Source organism: Pan paniscus, chromosome 20 (genome assembly GCF_029289425.2).
Source record: "Pan paniscus chromosome 20, NHGRI_mPanPan1-v2.0_pri, whole genome shotgun sequence".
NCBI classification, from domain to species: Eukaryota; Metazoa; Chordata; class Mammalia; order Primates; family Hominidae; genus Pan; species Pan paniscus.
Genome location: NC_073269.2, coordinates 21,248,932 through 21,263,099, shown reverse-complemented (window position 1 = coordinate 21,263,099; position 14,168 = coordinate 21,248,932). Strand labels below are relative to the sequence as shown.

General features: G+C 49.3%; 1 protein-coding gene across 8 annotated transcripts in view; it reads left to right on the top strand.

The window, feature by feature from the left end:
- EPS15L1 (epidermal growth factor receptor pathway substrate 15 like 1) overlaps nt 1–14,168 on the top strand; it is a 116,652-nt gene that overhangs the window by 78,548 nt on the left and 23,936 nt on the right. For 5 of the 8 annotated variants that reach the window (XM_034946167.4, XM_034946168.4, XM_034946163.4 and 2 more), the window contains 3 exons: nt 673–809; nt 6,891–6,951; nt 7,911–7,993. In XM_034946167.4, coding sequence (XP_034802058.3) covers nt 673–809; nt 6,891–6,951; nt 7,911–7,993 — 281 coding nt within the window. The remainder of the gene's footprint in view (nt 1–672; nt 810–6,890; nt 6,952–7,910; nt 7,994–14,168) is intronic. The other 3 variants (XM_063599991.1, XM_063599992.1, XM_063599989.1) reach the window with 1 other exon arrangement.

Below are 14,168 nucleotides of genomic sequence, written 5' to 3'. Positions count from 1 at the left end.
ATTATTATTATTATTATTATTATTATTATTATATCATCTAGCTCCTGCAGGATATTTTATTTATTTATTTAGAGATGGGGTTTTACTCTATTGCCCAGGCTGGAGTGCAGTGGCACAATTATAGCTCACTGCAGCCTTGACCTCCTGGGCTCAAGCAGCCTTTCTGCCTCAGCCTCCTTAGTAGCTGATACTACAGGCGTGTGCCACCACACCTGGCTAATTTTTTATTTTATTTTTCTCTATGTTGCCCATGCTGGTCTTGAACTCCTGGCCTCAAGTGATCCTCCTATCTCAGCCTCCTAAAGTGATGGGATTACAGGCATGAGCCACTGTGCCTGGCCAGGATATTATTATTTTTAAAGTCAGTTTTATTGAGTGGTATAATTTACACAGAACAAAATTCACCCATTTTACTATGTAATAAGATGAGTTTCAATAAATATGCACGGTTGTGTGCAATTTGAGAACACTTCTGTCATTCCTGAGGCCCCTTTGTTGTCACCCTCCACCCTCTCCTCAGGGTCCCCTGGCCACCACTATCCTGTTTTCCGTCACTAGCGTTCTTACCTTTCTAGAATTTCATGTAAACGGCATCATTCTGTGATGTGTTCTTTTATGTCTGGGTTCTTTCACTCAGTATAATGTTTACTTATGGGGCATTTTTCCTTCTAGATCCATTTGGAGGGGACCCTTTCAAAGAAAGTGACCCATTCCGTGGCTCTGCCACTGACGACTTCTTCAAGAAACAGACAAAGAATGACCCATTTACCTCGGATCCATTCACGAAAAACCCTTCGTTACCTTCGAAGGTGAGTGGGGTGGGACGTTGCCCGGGAGAGCTGCGTGCCTGCTGTGTGTGTGTAAGGGTGGCGCTTCCCGAAGGCCCCCTTCCCTTCGTGGAGTGTACGTGGTGCCTGCGAGTGTGGGCCATGGTGTCTGTTCTCCGGGAGCTGGTATCCCAGGCTGATTTCATTCCTGCTGAGTGAGGGAGCTCACTGGCCTAGTCACTGCAGTGACTCATCCTGTGAGCCCCAAGGTGCAGTTAGCAGTCCAGTGGCCCCACATCAGGGCAAGGAGGATGTCACCCATAGTTCTTATTTCTCTATCCCCATTCCTACCCCTCAACTCTAGTCATCTGCCCCCACTGCCCCTTCATCTCCCAAAAAAGACTAAATCAGACAAGCACCACATGCTCGCATGGACCCGGCCACCCCGCACGGACCTTGTAACACACAGCACTGGTGGGGACCTTAGAGTCACGTTTGGTAGGTGCTCCCGTCACGGCAGGAGTAAGTGCAGGCGTCTCAGCCCGGCTGCCTTGCCTGGTGTCTCCTGAGAGCATCAGCCAACTCTGACCCTCCAGTTTCCAACTCCAGCATACCTGTACTCCCATCCCCGGGCGTGGCAGACACCGGGTATTTTGCGTATTATGCCCAAGAGATTGGGTTAAATAGGTGTCAACTTGGATTTCAAAACCAAAAAAAAAAAAAAAAAAGCAGCCTCGGTGATGGAGCAGAGGATTTTCATGATGGAGTGAGCGTGCTTCATAGCCTTCTTCCGTTTTCTAGGCTGCAACCCAGGCCCGGGGCCTGCTCAGAGACGGGCACTCATCCCTCCTTCTCAGGGCTCCTGCTACCCTGGTGCCCACCTCGCTCACTCCCTGTGGACCTTTTGGTCTTTAGCGCTTGAAGCTCCTTGAAGGCAAAGACTCATTTGCAGTATTTTCTTATTGGCCCCTTTTTAATGTCCTTAAGACCTGTAGTGAGAATTTCCCTGGCATTCCTGGTATTGGTGATCTGTTTACCAATTTCATTGACCTTTCCCATAACCAGCTTTTGGCTTCATTTTTCTCTACTGCTTGTTTTCTATTTCATTGATTTTCTCTTTTCTATTTCTATTTTTTTCCATTTCCTTACTCCTATTTATTTGGGGTTACTTTGCTCTTCTAACGTCTTAAGATCCAAGCTTCATTCATTAATTTTAGACTTCATTTTCTAGTACAGGCGGTCCCTGACTTACGATGGTTCAATTTACAGTTTTTTGACTTTACAATAGTTTTATCGAGATGCAGTGCCATCATAAGTCAAGGAGTGTCTGGACTTAACATTGGTTTGACTTCTGATTTTTTGCTTTGTGATGGGTTTATTGGGATATTACGTACATTTTCAACGTAAAATATTTTCAACTTACAATGGGTTTATCAGGATGTAACCCCATGGTAAGTCAAGGAGCATCTGTATAAATTTAAAGCAACATATTTCCCTTAAGCACTGCTTTACATGTATTTCATATATTTGAATACTTTATCTCTTCATTGCCATTCAGTTTTGAGATATTTCCCAGTTTCCCTTGTGAATTCTGTTCACTTATGGATTACTTAAAAGTATGTTGTTTCATTTCTAGATACTTGGCTTTTTCTCCTAGGTATATTATAATACTATTATTATTGATTTTTAATTAAATTTGTTATTTGAGAACATATTCTGTATGTTTTCAATACCTTCACATTAATCAAGGGTTGTTGTTTATGGCCTATGTTGGTGAACAAACCATGTACACTTGAGAAGAATGTGTATCTAGTTGTTGGGTGTAATGCTCTACAAATGGCAGTGAGGTTGAGGTTCCTCATAGTGTTCAGATTATCTGTGTCTTCATTGTTTGTTTGTTTTTTAGTCCTACCAATGTCTGAGAGAGAGGCGTTAAACATTCTCCTATGATTGTGGAATTGTTCATACTGCACTTTAATTTGATCAAGTTTTGCTTTGTGTATTTTGAAGCTTTGTCAGGTGCATAGGTGTTTATGATTGTTGTGTCTTTCTGACACAACAACCTTTTTATCATTATAAAAGATTCCCATTTGATCTCTGGTGATGTTCTTTGTCTTGAAGTCTGTTTAATCACTTCATTCTCCTCATGTTATTCACTACATGATACATCATTTTTCAACCATTTACTTTCAACTTACCTGGATCTTTAAAACTGATAGGTGTCTTTTGTAAGTAGCATAGTGTTGGGGCTTGCTTTTTTTTTTTAAATCCAGTCAGAAGTCCCTGCCTTGTAAGTGGAATGTTTAGTCCATTAACATTTAATGTAATTATTGATATGGTTTAAGTCTACTATTTTATTATTTGCTTGCTTTTTATCCCATGTTTTGTTTCCTGCTTTCTTTTGAATTGTTTGAATGTTTTTTTGAATTCTGTCTATTGGCCTTTTATTATTTTAATCATACCTCTTTTAATGATTGTTTAGAGGTTGCTTTAGGAAATATCATGTACAGCTTTAACTTTTCATAGTCTACTTGAGGTTAGTATTGTATTATCTCATGTAAAATGTAGAAAACTTGCAACCATGTAGGTCCATTTGTCCACCCACCCTTGCAGCCAGCATGTCTTATGTTATAGCCGTCATGTGAATTTCGTACATCTAAATACATTAGACACTCCATAAGACTGTTACAATTTTTGTATTAATCCATTGTGGGTATTTTAAAGAAAGAGGAAAAAAGTAGTCATTTAGTTTTACCCAAATATGTACCATTTCTGATACTCTTCATTTGTTACTGAAGATTGGTTTTCCCTCCATTATCATTTTCCTTCAGCCTAAAGAACTTTCTTTAGCACTTCTTATAGCTCAGGTCGACTGTGTTGTCATTTTTTTATTTTTAGTTTTGAAACAGAGTCTCACTCTGTTGCCCAGGCTGAAGTGCAGTGGTGTGATCTTGGCTTACTGCAACCTCAACCTCCTGGGCTCAAGCAGTTCTCCCACCTCATCCTCCCAAGTTGCTGGGACCACAGGCATGTACCTCCACACCCAGCTATTGTTTTATTTTTTGTAGAGATGGGATTTCCATATGTTGGCCAGGCTGGTCTCAAACTCCTAGGCTCAAGCAATCCTCCTGCCTCAGCCCCTCCAAAGTGCTGGGATCACAGGCTTGAGTCACTTCACCCAGCTATTATTCTTTTCTTTTCTTTTTTTTTTCCAACCTCCGCCTCCCAGGTTCAAGCGATTTCTGGTTAATTTTTGTATTTTTAATGCAGACGGAGTTTCACCATGTTGGCCAGGCTGGTCTTGACCTTCTGAACTGAACTCAAGTGATCTGCCCGCCTCGTCCTCCCAAAGTGATAGAATTACAGGCATGAGCCACTGTGCCGGGCCTGTTGTCATTCTTGAAGGACATTGTGTTTGATGTAGGTTGTTGGGGTTTTGTTTGTTTGTTTAGTGTGTTTTTCCACTGCCTTCCAGCCTCCATTGTCCTTAATGAGAAGAGTTTTTGTTTGTTTGTTTGTTTGTTTGTTTTGAGACAGAGTTTGCTCTGTTGCCCAGGCTGGAGTGCAGTGGCGTGATCTCAGCTCACTGCAAGCTCCGCCTCCCGGGTTCACGCCATTCTCCTGCCTCAGCCTCTCGAGTAGTTGGGACTACAGGCGCCCGCCACCATGCCCAGCTAATTTCTTGTATTTTTAGTAGAGACGGGGTTTGACCATGTTAGCCAGGATGGTCTCGATCTTCTGACCTCGTGATCTGCCTGCCTTGGCCTCCCAAAGTGCTGGGATTACAGGCGTGAGCCACCGTGCCCGGTGGAGAGGAGTATTTCTTCAGGTCATTGTTATCCTGTATGTAATAGGTGGTTTTTCTCTGGCTACTTTCAAGATTCTCTCTTTATCTTTGGTTTTCAGTAGTTTTTGAAGTTTCTGGGTGTAGTTTTATTGGTGTTTATACTGTTTAGGCTTTGCTCAGCTTCTTGAATCTGTAAATTATGCTTTTCAACAAATTTGATAAGTTTTCATTGCCGGTTCAGTGGCTCATTCCTATAATCCCAGGACTTTGGGAGGCTGAGGTGGGCGGATCACTTGAGGCCAGGAGTTCGAGACCAGCCTGGCCAACATGGTGAAACCCCGTCTCTACTAATACAAAAATTAGCCAGGCGTGGTGGTGCACACTTGTAATCCCAGCTACTTGGGAGGCTGAGGCAGGAGAATCGCTTGAACCTGGGAGTCAGAGGTTGCAGTGAGCTGAGATTGCACCACTGCGCTCCAGCCTGGGTGACAGAGTGAGACTCCCATCTCAAAACAACAAAACAAATTTGGTAAGCTTTCAGCTGTCAGTTCTCCTAATTTGTTTTTTCTGCCCCATTTTCTCTCCCCTCTCTTTCTGGGATTCCAGTTGCATGGATATGAGACCCTTTGTTATTGTCCCACAGGTTCCTGAGGCTCTATTTATTTATTTATTTTTCATTCTTTTTTCTCCTTTTTCTTCAGATTGAGTAATTTCTACTGCTCTGTTTTCAACTTCACTTACTCTTTCTTTTATTCTTGGTTATTTAGCTAACCTAATGAAGTGGGGTTTTTTTTGTTTGTTTGAGACAGAGTCTCGCTCTTTCGCCCAGGCTGGAGTGCAGTGGCATGATCTCAGCTCACTGCAACCTCCACCTCCTGGGTTCAAGCCATTCTTCTGCCTTAGCCTCCTGAGTAGCTGGGATTACAGGCATGCACCACCAAGCCTGGCTTATTTATTTTTGAAACGGAGTTTCACTCTTGTTGCCCAGGCTGCAGTGCAATGGCATAATCTCGGCTCACTGCAACCTCTGCCTCCTGGGTTCAAGTGATTCTTCTGCCTCGGCCTCCCAAGTAGCTGGGATTACAGGCATCCACCACCACGCCCGTCTAATTTTTTGTATTTTTAGTAGAAATGGGTTTTACCATATTGACCAGGCTGGTCTCAAACTCCTGACCTCAGGTGATCCACTTGCCTTGGCCCCCAAAGTGCTGGGATTACAGGCATGAGCTACTGTGCCTCGCCCGCCTGGCTAATTTTTGTATTTTTAGTAAAGACAGGGTTTTGCCATGTTGTCCAGGCTGGTCTTGAACTCCTGATCTTGGGTGATCCACTGACCCCGGCGATGAAGTTTTTATTGTAGATACACTTTTTCAGTTCCGGAACTTTCATTTGTTTCTTTCATATATTTTCTATTTCTCTTCTAAGGTCACCTGTGTTTTCACTCATTTTAAGTGTATTTTCCTTTTCCTCATTCAGCACAGTTATAATCACTGTTTTACGTTGTCCCTGTCTCAGAGTTCCACCATCTGGGTTATTTTGAGATTGGCTACACTGATTGTCTTTTCCGGTGAGAGTTGGTCACATTTTTCCAGTTCTTTATATGTTTAGAAATGTATCTGATACATGGTGAGCATTCTGTGTAGTGACTGTAGTCTGTTTTCTCCAAAGAGCAGGAATGGATTTGTTTCAGCAGGCAGTTAACTTGGTGCCACTCGCACTGCAGACACTCACCAGCAGATGGCAGAAGCTCCAATCCCAGCTCAGTTCTTGTGGCCTCAGCTACAGGCTGCCTCGAGTCCCCCCAGGCTTGCGTGTGCAGAGGCCAGCCTGAGACGTGGGGGAGAGTGGATCATGAAGTTCAGGGCTTGCATCTTTGCATCTCTGCCCCTCCATCCCGATTCCCCTTCCTTTCCCCTGGGAGTGGTTGTCTCTGGGCTCCATCCTCTGGTGGTCAGATTCTACCAAAATCTTAGGCACCCGCACTGTGCCCTCCTGCTGTAGCTGGCGGAATGGAAACTCAACCTCCTGCTATGTTCTTCCGCCACATTCAAATTCTCTTCCAAAGTCTTCTCCCTGCCTTGTTCACTTCCCAGCCTTCAGGCCACTGCTTTTTGTATTTGTAATTTTGGGGGTATTCCGTCCAGGTTGATAGGTGCTATCTGCAGGAGGGTTGATCTGTTGGGATTTTACTCTGCCTGGGTTGAGTTTTAATCATTCCACTTTCCCTCTGGCTCAGCACTGGATGTTGTACATCGACGTCAGGAAGGTCTGGTTGAATGAATGGGTGATGGAACCAACGAACTGCTTTTTACTCTTTCCTCTCTCCTTTCACTTAGCTCGACCCCTTTGAATCCAGTGATCCCTTTTCATCCTCCAGTGTCTCCTCAAAAGGATCAGGTGAGACCCATGGCTTATTTTTCTTCCTGACTATTCCTTGGGCAGTAGCAGAGCTCCCCCGCAGTTAACACTTTCACTCCCAAAGCCAGCGTGGCCTCTGTGTTTGTGTCATCAGTCAGTGGCACCCAGATCCTGGCCTGAGCCCATTAGGCCAAAACAAGCACCCCCTGCTGCTCCCCTTCCTGGGCACGCGCTGGCATCTTTCCGGAAAGGAATTTTGGCAGTAGGAATTCAGTAATAGCACCGGTGATATTAACTACTGTTTACTCACTCCTCCTTATAAATCTTTGGTTTGTATCTTTGGGTTTTTTCCCTAAAAGAAATCCAGAATTTGACCCCAGGTACTGGCCTATGTTGTGGGTTCTGTGTTTGAAGGAACCTCATCTCACAGTGTAGAACTCGCAGATGCATGCTCGAGCCTTTATGCAATGGGAGCATCTGTGAACACCCCCTTTCTTTTGGGAACAGGCCCCGCTTGGTCCTGCAGCTTGCGTGGGGCGGGTAGCAGTGTTTGGTATCATAGGCGAGTGTATCCAGTACTCTAGGCAAATCCCTTCCAGGTTAGAGGAGAAAACACAGCAAAAACCTCTATCCAAAGACACCACCCTGTATAAATCGTGTGGGTGGCAGGTCGCCCTGGAGTTGCTCCTCGCCTCCTGACCCATTGAGACCCAGTGGGACCCAGGGGCCATGCTTCTGTGGCAACTTGTCACTCTTCTGATGACCGTGAATGATGCTGGCCCTCCCAGAGTGGTCGTCACAGTGAGAAACCGTCTCGCCATGCCAGAGTGGGCAGGGGGGCCTTGCTGAGGGACCTTCATGCAGACACACGTGTCTAATGAATAAATGCAGCCTTCCTGAGTCTCCTGGTTCAGGAGCCATCTAGCATTTCCCCTCCACCCCAGAAGGCATGTTCTCTTAAAGACCTGTAACTCTGACTTTGTTGGTGCCGATTGCAGATCCCTTTGGAACCTTAGATCCCTTCGGAAGTGGGTCCTTCAATAGTGCTGAAGGCTTTGCCGACTTCAGCCAGATGTCCAAGGTAAAGCCCCTCCACGGAGCCCCCGCGCCTCTGCTAGTGTCTTTGTGCCTCTTGTCATGGTGTGGGCTGCCAGGCGTAATTGTTCATGTCACGTATGTATCTCCCCGGCACCTTTACAACACAAGGTCAGGTCTGGAAAGCATCCATGGCTGTGATCCAATGCACTGCAGTCCCGCGGGGTGAGCCCTGACCCTTCCCAGTGGCATAGGTGCCCTGGGCTCCCCTGGCTCCCACTGGTGTCTGACGACCATCAGGTCTCAGACGGTGAAGTCATTGCCATGGCCAAGTAGAAACTTGAGAAGGCGTTGGGCACAGGCGTCTCGAGAGGGCCATGGGCAGCAGGCCTGCAGGTGCGAGGCGTCCAGGGAAAGTGGGCCAGCGAGTGTTCAGAGTCGCCCATGTGACAGAACTCTCAAGGGGTGTTGAAAAGTGAGGGCCGGCCTCCGTGAATAAATGCAGACAGATCCACAGGTGAGGAGTGAACTGTTGAAGGAGGACAGCAGCGAGGCTGGTTACCAGACTGGACCCGTCGGTGTCCGGCCCTCACCACACGGTGACCTGAACTCACTGTGGCTCTGGTCCCAGATGGCTGTAGGGCTTCTCCAGACGCTGGCAGTGTGGTTGGAGCTCATCTTTAAGGTAGCATAGAGAATTCTACAGGGAACATCCAGAATGGACAAGTCAAAAAACAACAATAGAAGCCCCTTACGACTGAGGTGCCTTCCGGAAGAAACTGCTGGAAAGTTGGAAATGGGGGCCGTGGTGAGTGGGAAGGACAGGGCTGAGGCACCATTGTGCTTCCTTGTGAGTTGTATGTTTCCCTCTTTGAGTGAGGAGCATTTTTCTTTGGCAGGAATGAAGGAAAGCAGATGAGGTGTGTCCCGTCCCTGACACCTGCGTCCACTCTGTCCCTTCTCGGCAGCCCCCAGGCAGGGGCAGATGGGCTCTGTCTTCGGGGGGCTGCAGGGGCCTGCTTTCCTCACGAGTTCCACCTGCAGAGGCGCAGGCATTATCCACGCTGCGGGAAGAGGCAGTGGCCACAAGCAGAACACAGCCCCCCTCCTGGAGCCCATGGCCCAGGTGGTAAGGGGTGGCCGGTGTGGGGGGTCCCCTGGAGCAGCTGGGCCCAGTCCCTGTGAGCGCTGCTGTCAGCCTGAAGGTGGTGAGGGGAGGGAGCCCCGGGAGTACCTGGAAGACGCGTGCCCCAGGCATGAGGCCCCCTCGGGGCCCCACCGGCCCCATGCCCAGGTGCCCCAGGTGCCAGTGTGACTGGGCAGCCTCCCTTGGCTGCCCCGGGTTCACTCAGCTGGTGGAGCAGATGAGTGTCTGAGCATCTTGGGGTTGGCAGCGGTCGCAACTTGTGATCACAGAACACAGATTCCGAGAAGCACTTGAGATTCTGTTCAGGTTTTCAAAGACGCGTGTGTGCGTGCCCTGGCGGCGCAGCAGATCCCACTTCTGACCGAGGCAGGGTGTGTGTTTACACAGATGAGCCTGGGCAGAGGGAGCCCAGAGGCCCTGGCATGGCGCCCCCCTCCTTACAGCACACGGAGAAGGCCTCCATCCCTCATATGCCATGCTGTGACACGGTTTGGGACTGGCAGAAGATTTAGGGCCCAGTGCACAGGCTCCTGGGCAGGCGGGAAACCATCTCCCGAAAGCAGAAAACGTTGGCCACACGGTGGCAGCAGTCCCTAAGGCAGGCGTCCTGGTCGTTTCTGGTTGTCGCAAGTGGACTCCTCTTCCTTTGGGAGGCTGAATCTGTCTTCCTCCTCTCACTGTGAGCAGAGGGAGGGAGAGCTAGCAGAGCCTGAGCTAGGGCCGGGATCTAATGACCGCCCTCTGCCTGTCCTTGGGCCCTGAAACCAGGGGCTCTTCACACACATGCAGCTGTGATTTCAGAGCCGGTCTCACTTCCTATTGGCGGTGCCGGGCCAGGACAGAGTTGGACAGAGCTGTGGAAAATGGGTCTCCAATACTATCTTGTTTTGATTCCAGCGTTCCATCAGCTGCCTTCATGACACTTGTACAGCCGCATTCTGAGCTCAACCCTGACCTTGCAGCTCTGTTTTTCCTTTTTGGTTACCTATCTGTTTTTCAAGAACAACATTGTGGATATAAATAAAATGCTAAGGGAAATGAAAGTGGCAAGAAGGTGTTTTTTTAAAAAAACAAAAAAAACCATCGTCAACTTTTCCCCATCTGAGCAGAGCAGGGAGGCCCTTTTGTAAGTCCCTGAATTGAAGCACCTTACCTCTGCGTGGCTTTGCTGAGGAGAGTCACAGCCCACAGCCTGATTCTAGAAGTTTCCTTTGGGAGGCTCTTCGGGCCTGCACTCTTAGTTGAGGCCCCACCCTCACCTGAAGAGATTTTTCTAGACAGTATCAAGCCTATGTGACATAAGCTCACTTTAAAAACAGATTCCCCAAAGTATGTTTCCAGGGAGCATTTGAGAATAAAAACAAGAGTCCAACTTACTTCACCCTCTTCTGCCCTGAAAAAAAAAAAAAAAAGCCATCTGTGAAATACTGGGTTAGTCGTCAGCCCATTTTTAGCAACTTCTCAATTGTTTAAAGCTGTGCATTGATATTTAGGGCTGCTGTTTACAAATTCAGTCTTCTGTTTTGAACCAGTTCTTCAACTGGTGAACTCAAACGTGTTTCTCTTAGAGCTGGTTTTCATAGTAGCTTTTTCTGTCTTCCTTTTATTTTAAGCACACTTCACTCTTGCCGAGCCCAGAGAGCCCCTGACAGCTTTACTGAAACCTTTCTAAAAATAGAGACTTTCCTTGAAGCCGCTGCCCGAGTAGGAAAGAGTTGAGTCCCCAAGGAGGCTTCTTGGGAAACTTGAAGTCATGAAAATTGGGATTCGGAAATGACGCGGGCGTTCTGGAGCTAGGAGTGATCTGATTCACTGCGGAGGCAGTGCCAGGCGTTTATTGAAAGCCTGTCGCCTCGCGAGTTGCCGATTGGCCTCGTGGGTTTAAACACACATGGGAGGCGCCAAGCCGGCTTGGCCCGAGGTGTCCCCGGTCAGCCTGGAGGGTCAGGCGGCTCTGATTTGAGTGTGTCACCAGGTCTTACAACTTTGGACGTCCAGGCTGAGTGTGGTTTTATTGCCCGGGTCCTATTGCGCGACACAGAGGGTAGAAAGGCTCACTGCAGCCACTGGAACCGAGGCCCCACTCCGAGTCTGGAGATGTGGCCCAGAAGCCAGCACACGCCCAGGGAGGACAAGGCCCGGCCAGTCACACCACTTCCCATCTAGACCTGCTTGGCTCCCCATCCCAGGCCGCGGGGGACTCGCATGGGCCCTAGGCCCAGGGACATGTTCCATGAATCGCAGAAGCACCCACAGACGGGCCAGTGTTTTTCCCCCATTCTTTCCCAAACAGCCGACCCTAAACGGCCCATTTTAAAGCTAAGCTGCAGGCCGACACTGCCCCTCATGTCTCGGACAGGCCTGGGGACAACTGGGGCAGCAGATGGGGGCACTCCCAGATTCCAATCGCAGCTTCGTACTTGGTGTGATCATTGTCGTGTGGTCCATGTGCCAACTTTATCTAGTGCCAGTGAGTGGACGGATGCCTGTCACATGGCACCTCATTTCCTTCTTGCCGGAGCCTTCCGAGCTCTGTCACTCTTGCCATTTTACAGATGAAGAAACCGAGGCACAGGGTGTTGAGTAGGTGGCAGGGTTGGGGTTCCAGCCTGGGCAGGACAGTCTGCCCAGGACGAGGCCCTGGACCCACCACTGGGGTGGCCCTCGGCAGCTGAGGGCAGCGTCTGGAGGCCCCAGCCTGGGAGGCAGATGATGTGGCAGCCCTGGATCCGCCGCGGACCTGCTGTGTGATGTGGGCAGGCTGCGCCTCCTTTGTGTGCCTCAGTTTCCTTGTGTGTAAGGCAGAGGTGCTGACAGTGGGACCCCCTGCCAGGTCACTGGGCCTATTATTAGGTGAGAAGATCAGCACAGAGCGAGTGTCTCCTGCCTGGGCAGCTTCAGAGGTCGGCGTGAAGCCCAGGGAAGGGATCTGGTGGGGTCATGTGTGCAGGAGCCTTTGGGGCCCCTTCCCCTCCCTGGGGGCACCTGCCACTGCCCTTATCGGGGGGACCTGGAATGGGTAGGCTGCCTCTTAGAGGGGCCACCTCCCTGTTCTGTCTCTGATGTGGCTCTGACTGGGCCGAGCAACCTCGACTCTAGGACTACACAAGGTCCGAGGCAGCCATATCTCTGTGACGGGACGCAAATGGCCCAGATTGATGCATCTCTGTAACTAGATGCTAGAGGCCTAGATGACTGCATCTCTATAACTAGCTGCCAGAGACACAGGTGGCCACATCTCTGACTAGACTCCAGAGGCCTAAACGGCCATGTCTGTGCAACTAAATTGTAGAGACCTAGAGAGTCGCATCTGTGTGACTAGATGCCAGAGCCTCAGATGACCGCATCGGTGTGACTGGAAGCTAGAGCCTCAAATAGCTGTGTCAGTGTGACTGGATGTGTCAGTGTGACTAGAGCCTTAGATGGCTGCATCTGTGTGACTAGACCCTGGAGCCTTAGATGGCCACGTCGGTGTGACTGGACGCTAGAGCCTTAGATGGCTGCGTGTGTGTGAGTAGACCCTGGAACCTTAGAGGGCCATGTCTGTGTGACTAGACACTAGAGCCTTAGACGGCTGCATTGGTATGAGTAGACGCTAGAAGCCTAGACGGCTGCATCTGCATGACTGGACACTAAAATCTTAGACGGCTGTGTCTGTGTGACTAGACGCTAGAGCCTTAAATGACCACGTCTGTGTGATTAGACGCCAGAGCCTTAGGTGGCCGTGTCTGTGTGGCTAGATGCTGGAGCCTTAGATGGCTGCATTGCTGTAACTAGACACTGGAGCCTTAGATGGCCGCTTTGGTGTGACTAGATGCTGGAGCCTTACACGGCCACGTCTGTGTGACTAGATGCTGGAGCCTTAGATGGCTGCGTCTGTGCGACTAGATGCCGGAGCCTTAGACGGCCGCATCTGTGTAACCAGATGCCAGAGCCTTAGGCAGCCGCATCTGTGTGACTAGACACTGGAGCCTTAGCTGGCTGCATCAGTGTGACTAGATGCTGGAGCTTTAGACAGCTGCATTGGTGTGACTGGAAGCTAGAGCCTCAGACAGCCACGTCTATGTGACTAGACACTGGAGTCTTAGATGGCCGTGTCTGTGTGACTAGGTGCTGGAGCCTTAGATGGCTGCATTGGTGTGGCTAGTCTACAGTCTTAGACAGCCACTTTTGTGTGACTAGATGCTGGAGCCTCAGATGGCCACATCTGTGTGACTAGACGCTGGAACCTTAGATGGCCGTGTCTGTGTGACTAGATGCTGGAGCCTTAGATGGCCACATCTGTGTGACTAGACGCTGGAGCCTTAGATGGCCGTGTCTGTGTGACTAGATGCTGGAGCCTTAGATGGCCACATCTGTGTGACTAGATACTGGAGCCTTAGACAGCTGCACTGGTGTGACTGGACACTGTAGCCTTAGACGGCCACGTCTGTGTGACTAGACGCTGGAGCCTTAGACGGTTGCATTGGTGTGACTAAACGCTGGAGCCTTAGATGGCCTTGTCTGTGTGACTAGACACTGAAGGCCTAGATGGCCGTGTCAGTGTGACTAGACGCTGGAGCCTTAGTCAGCTGCATCGGTGTGACTAGACGCTGGAGGCAGAGGCAGCCATACCTCTAAGACTGTCTGCTGGACGTGGTGGTAGACCTTTTCCCCCACATCTGCAATCTGTTGCATTCAGATTCTCGAGGGAAACCCTGGGAGTGTGCCTTTGTGCTCTTGACCTGTTCTCTGTCTCTAGGCCTTCCCTGCTGGGGAGAAAGTTAAAGACCCCCGGCCCCTCCCTCCACCTCTGCCCCACTCTGATCTTTCTCTTCTATGCTCTTGGAGGAACACATGATCTTTTTTAATTTTTTTTATTTTTTGAGATGGAGTCTCGCTCTGTTGCCCAGGAGTGCTGCTGTGGCGGGATCTCAGCTCACTGCAAGCTCCGCCTCCCAGGCTCACGCCATTCTCCTGCCTCAGCCTCCCGAGTAGCTGGGACTACAGGCGCCCGCCACCACGACCGGCTAATTTTTTGTATTTTTAGTAGAGATGGGGTTTTTCACCGTATTAGCTGGGCTGGTCTTGATCT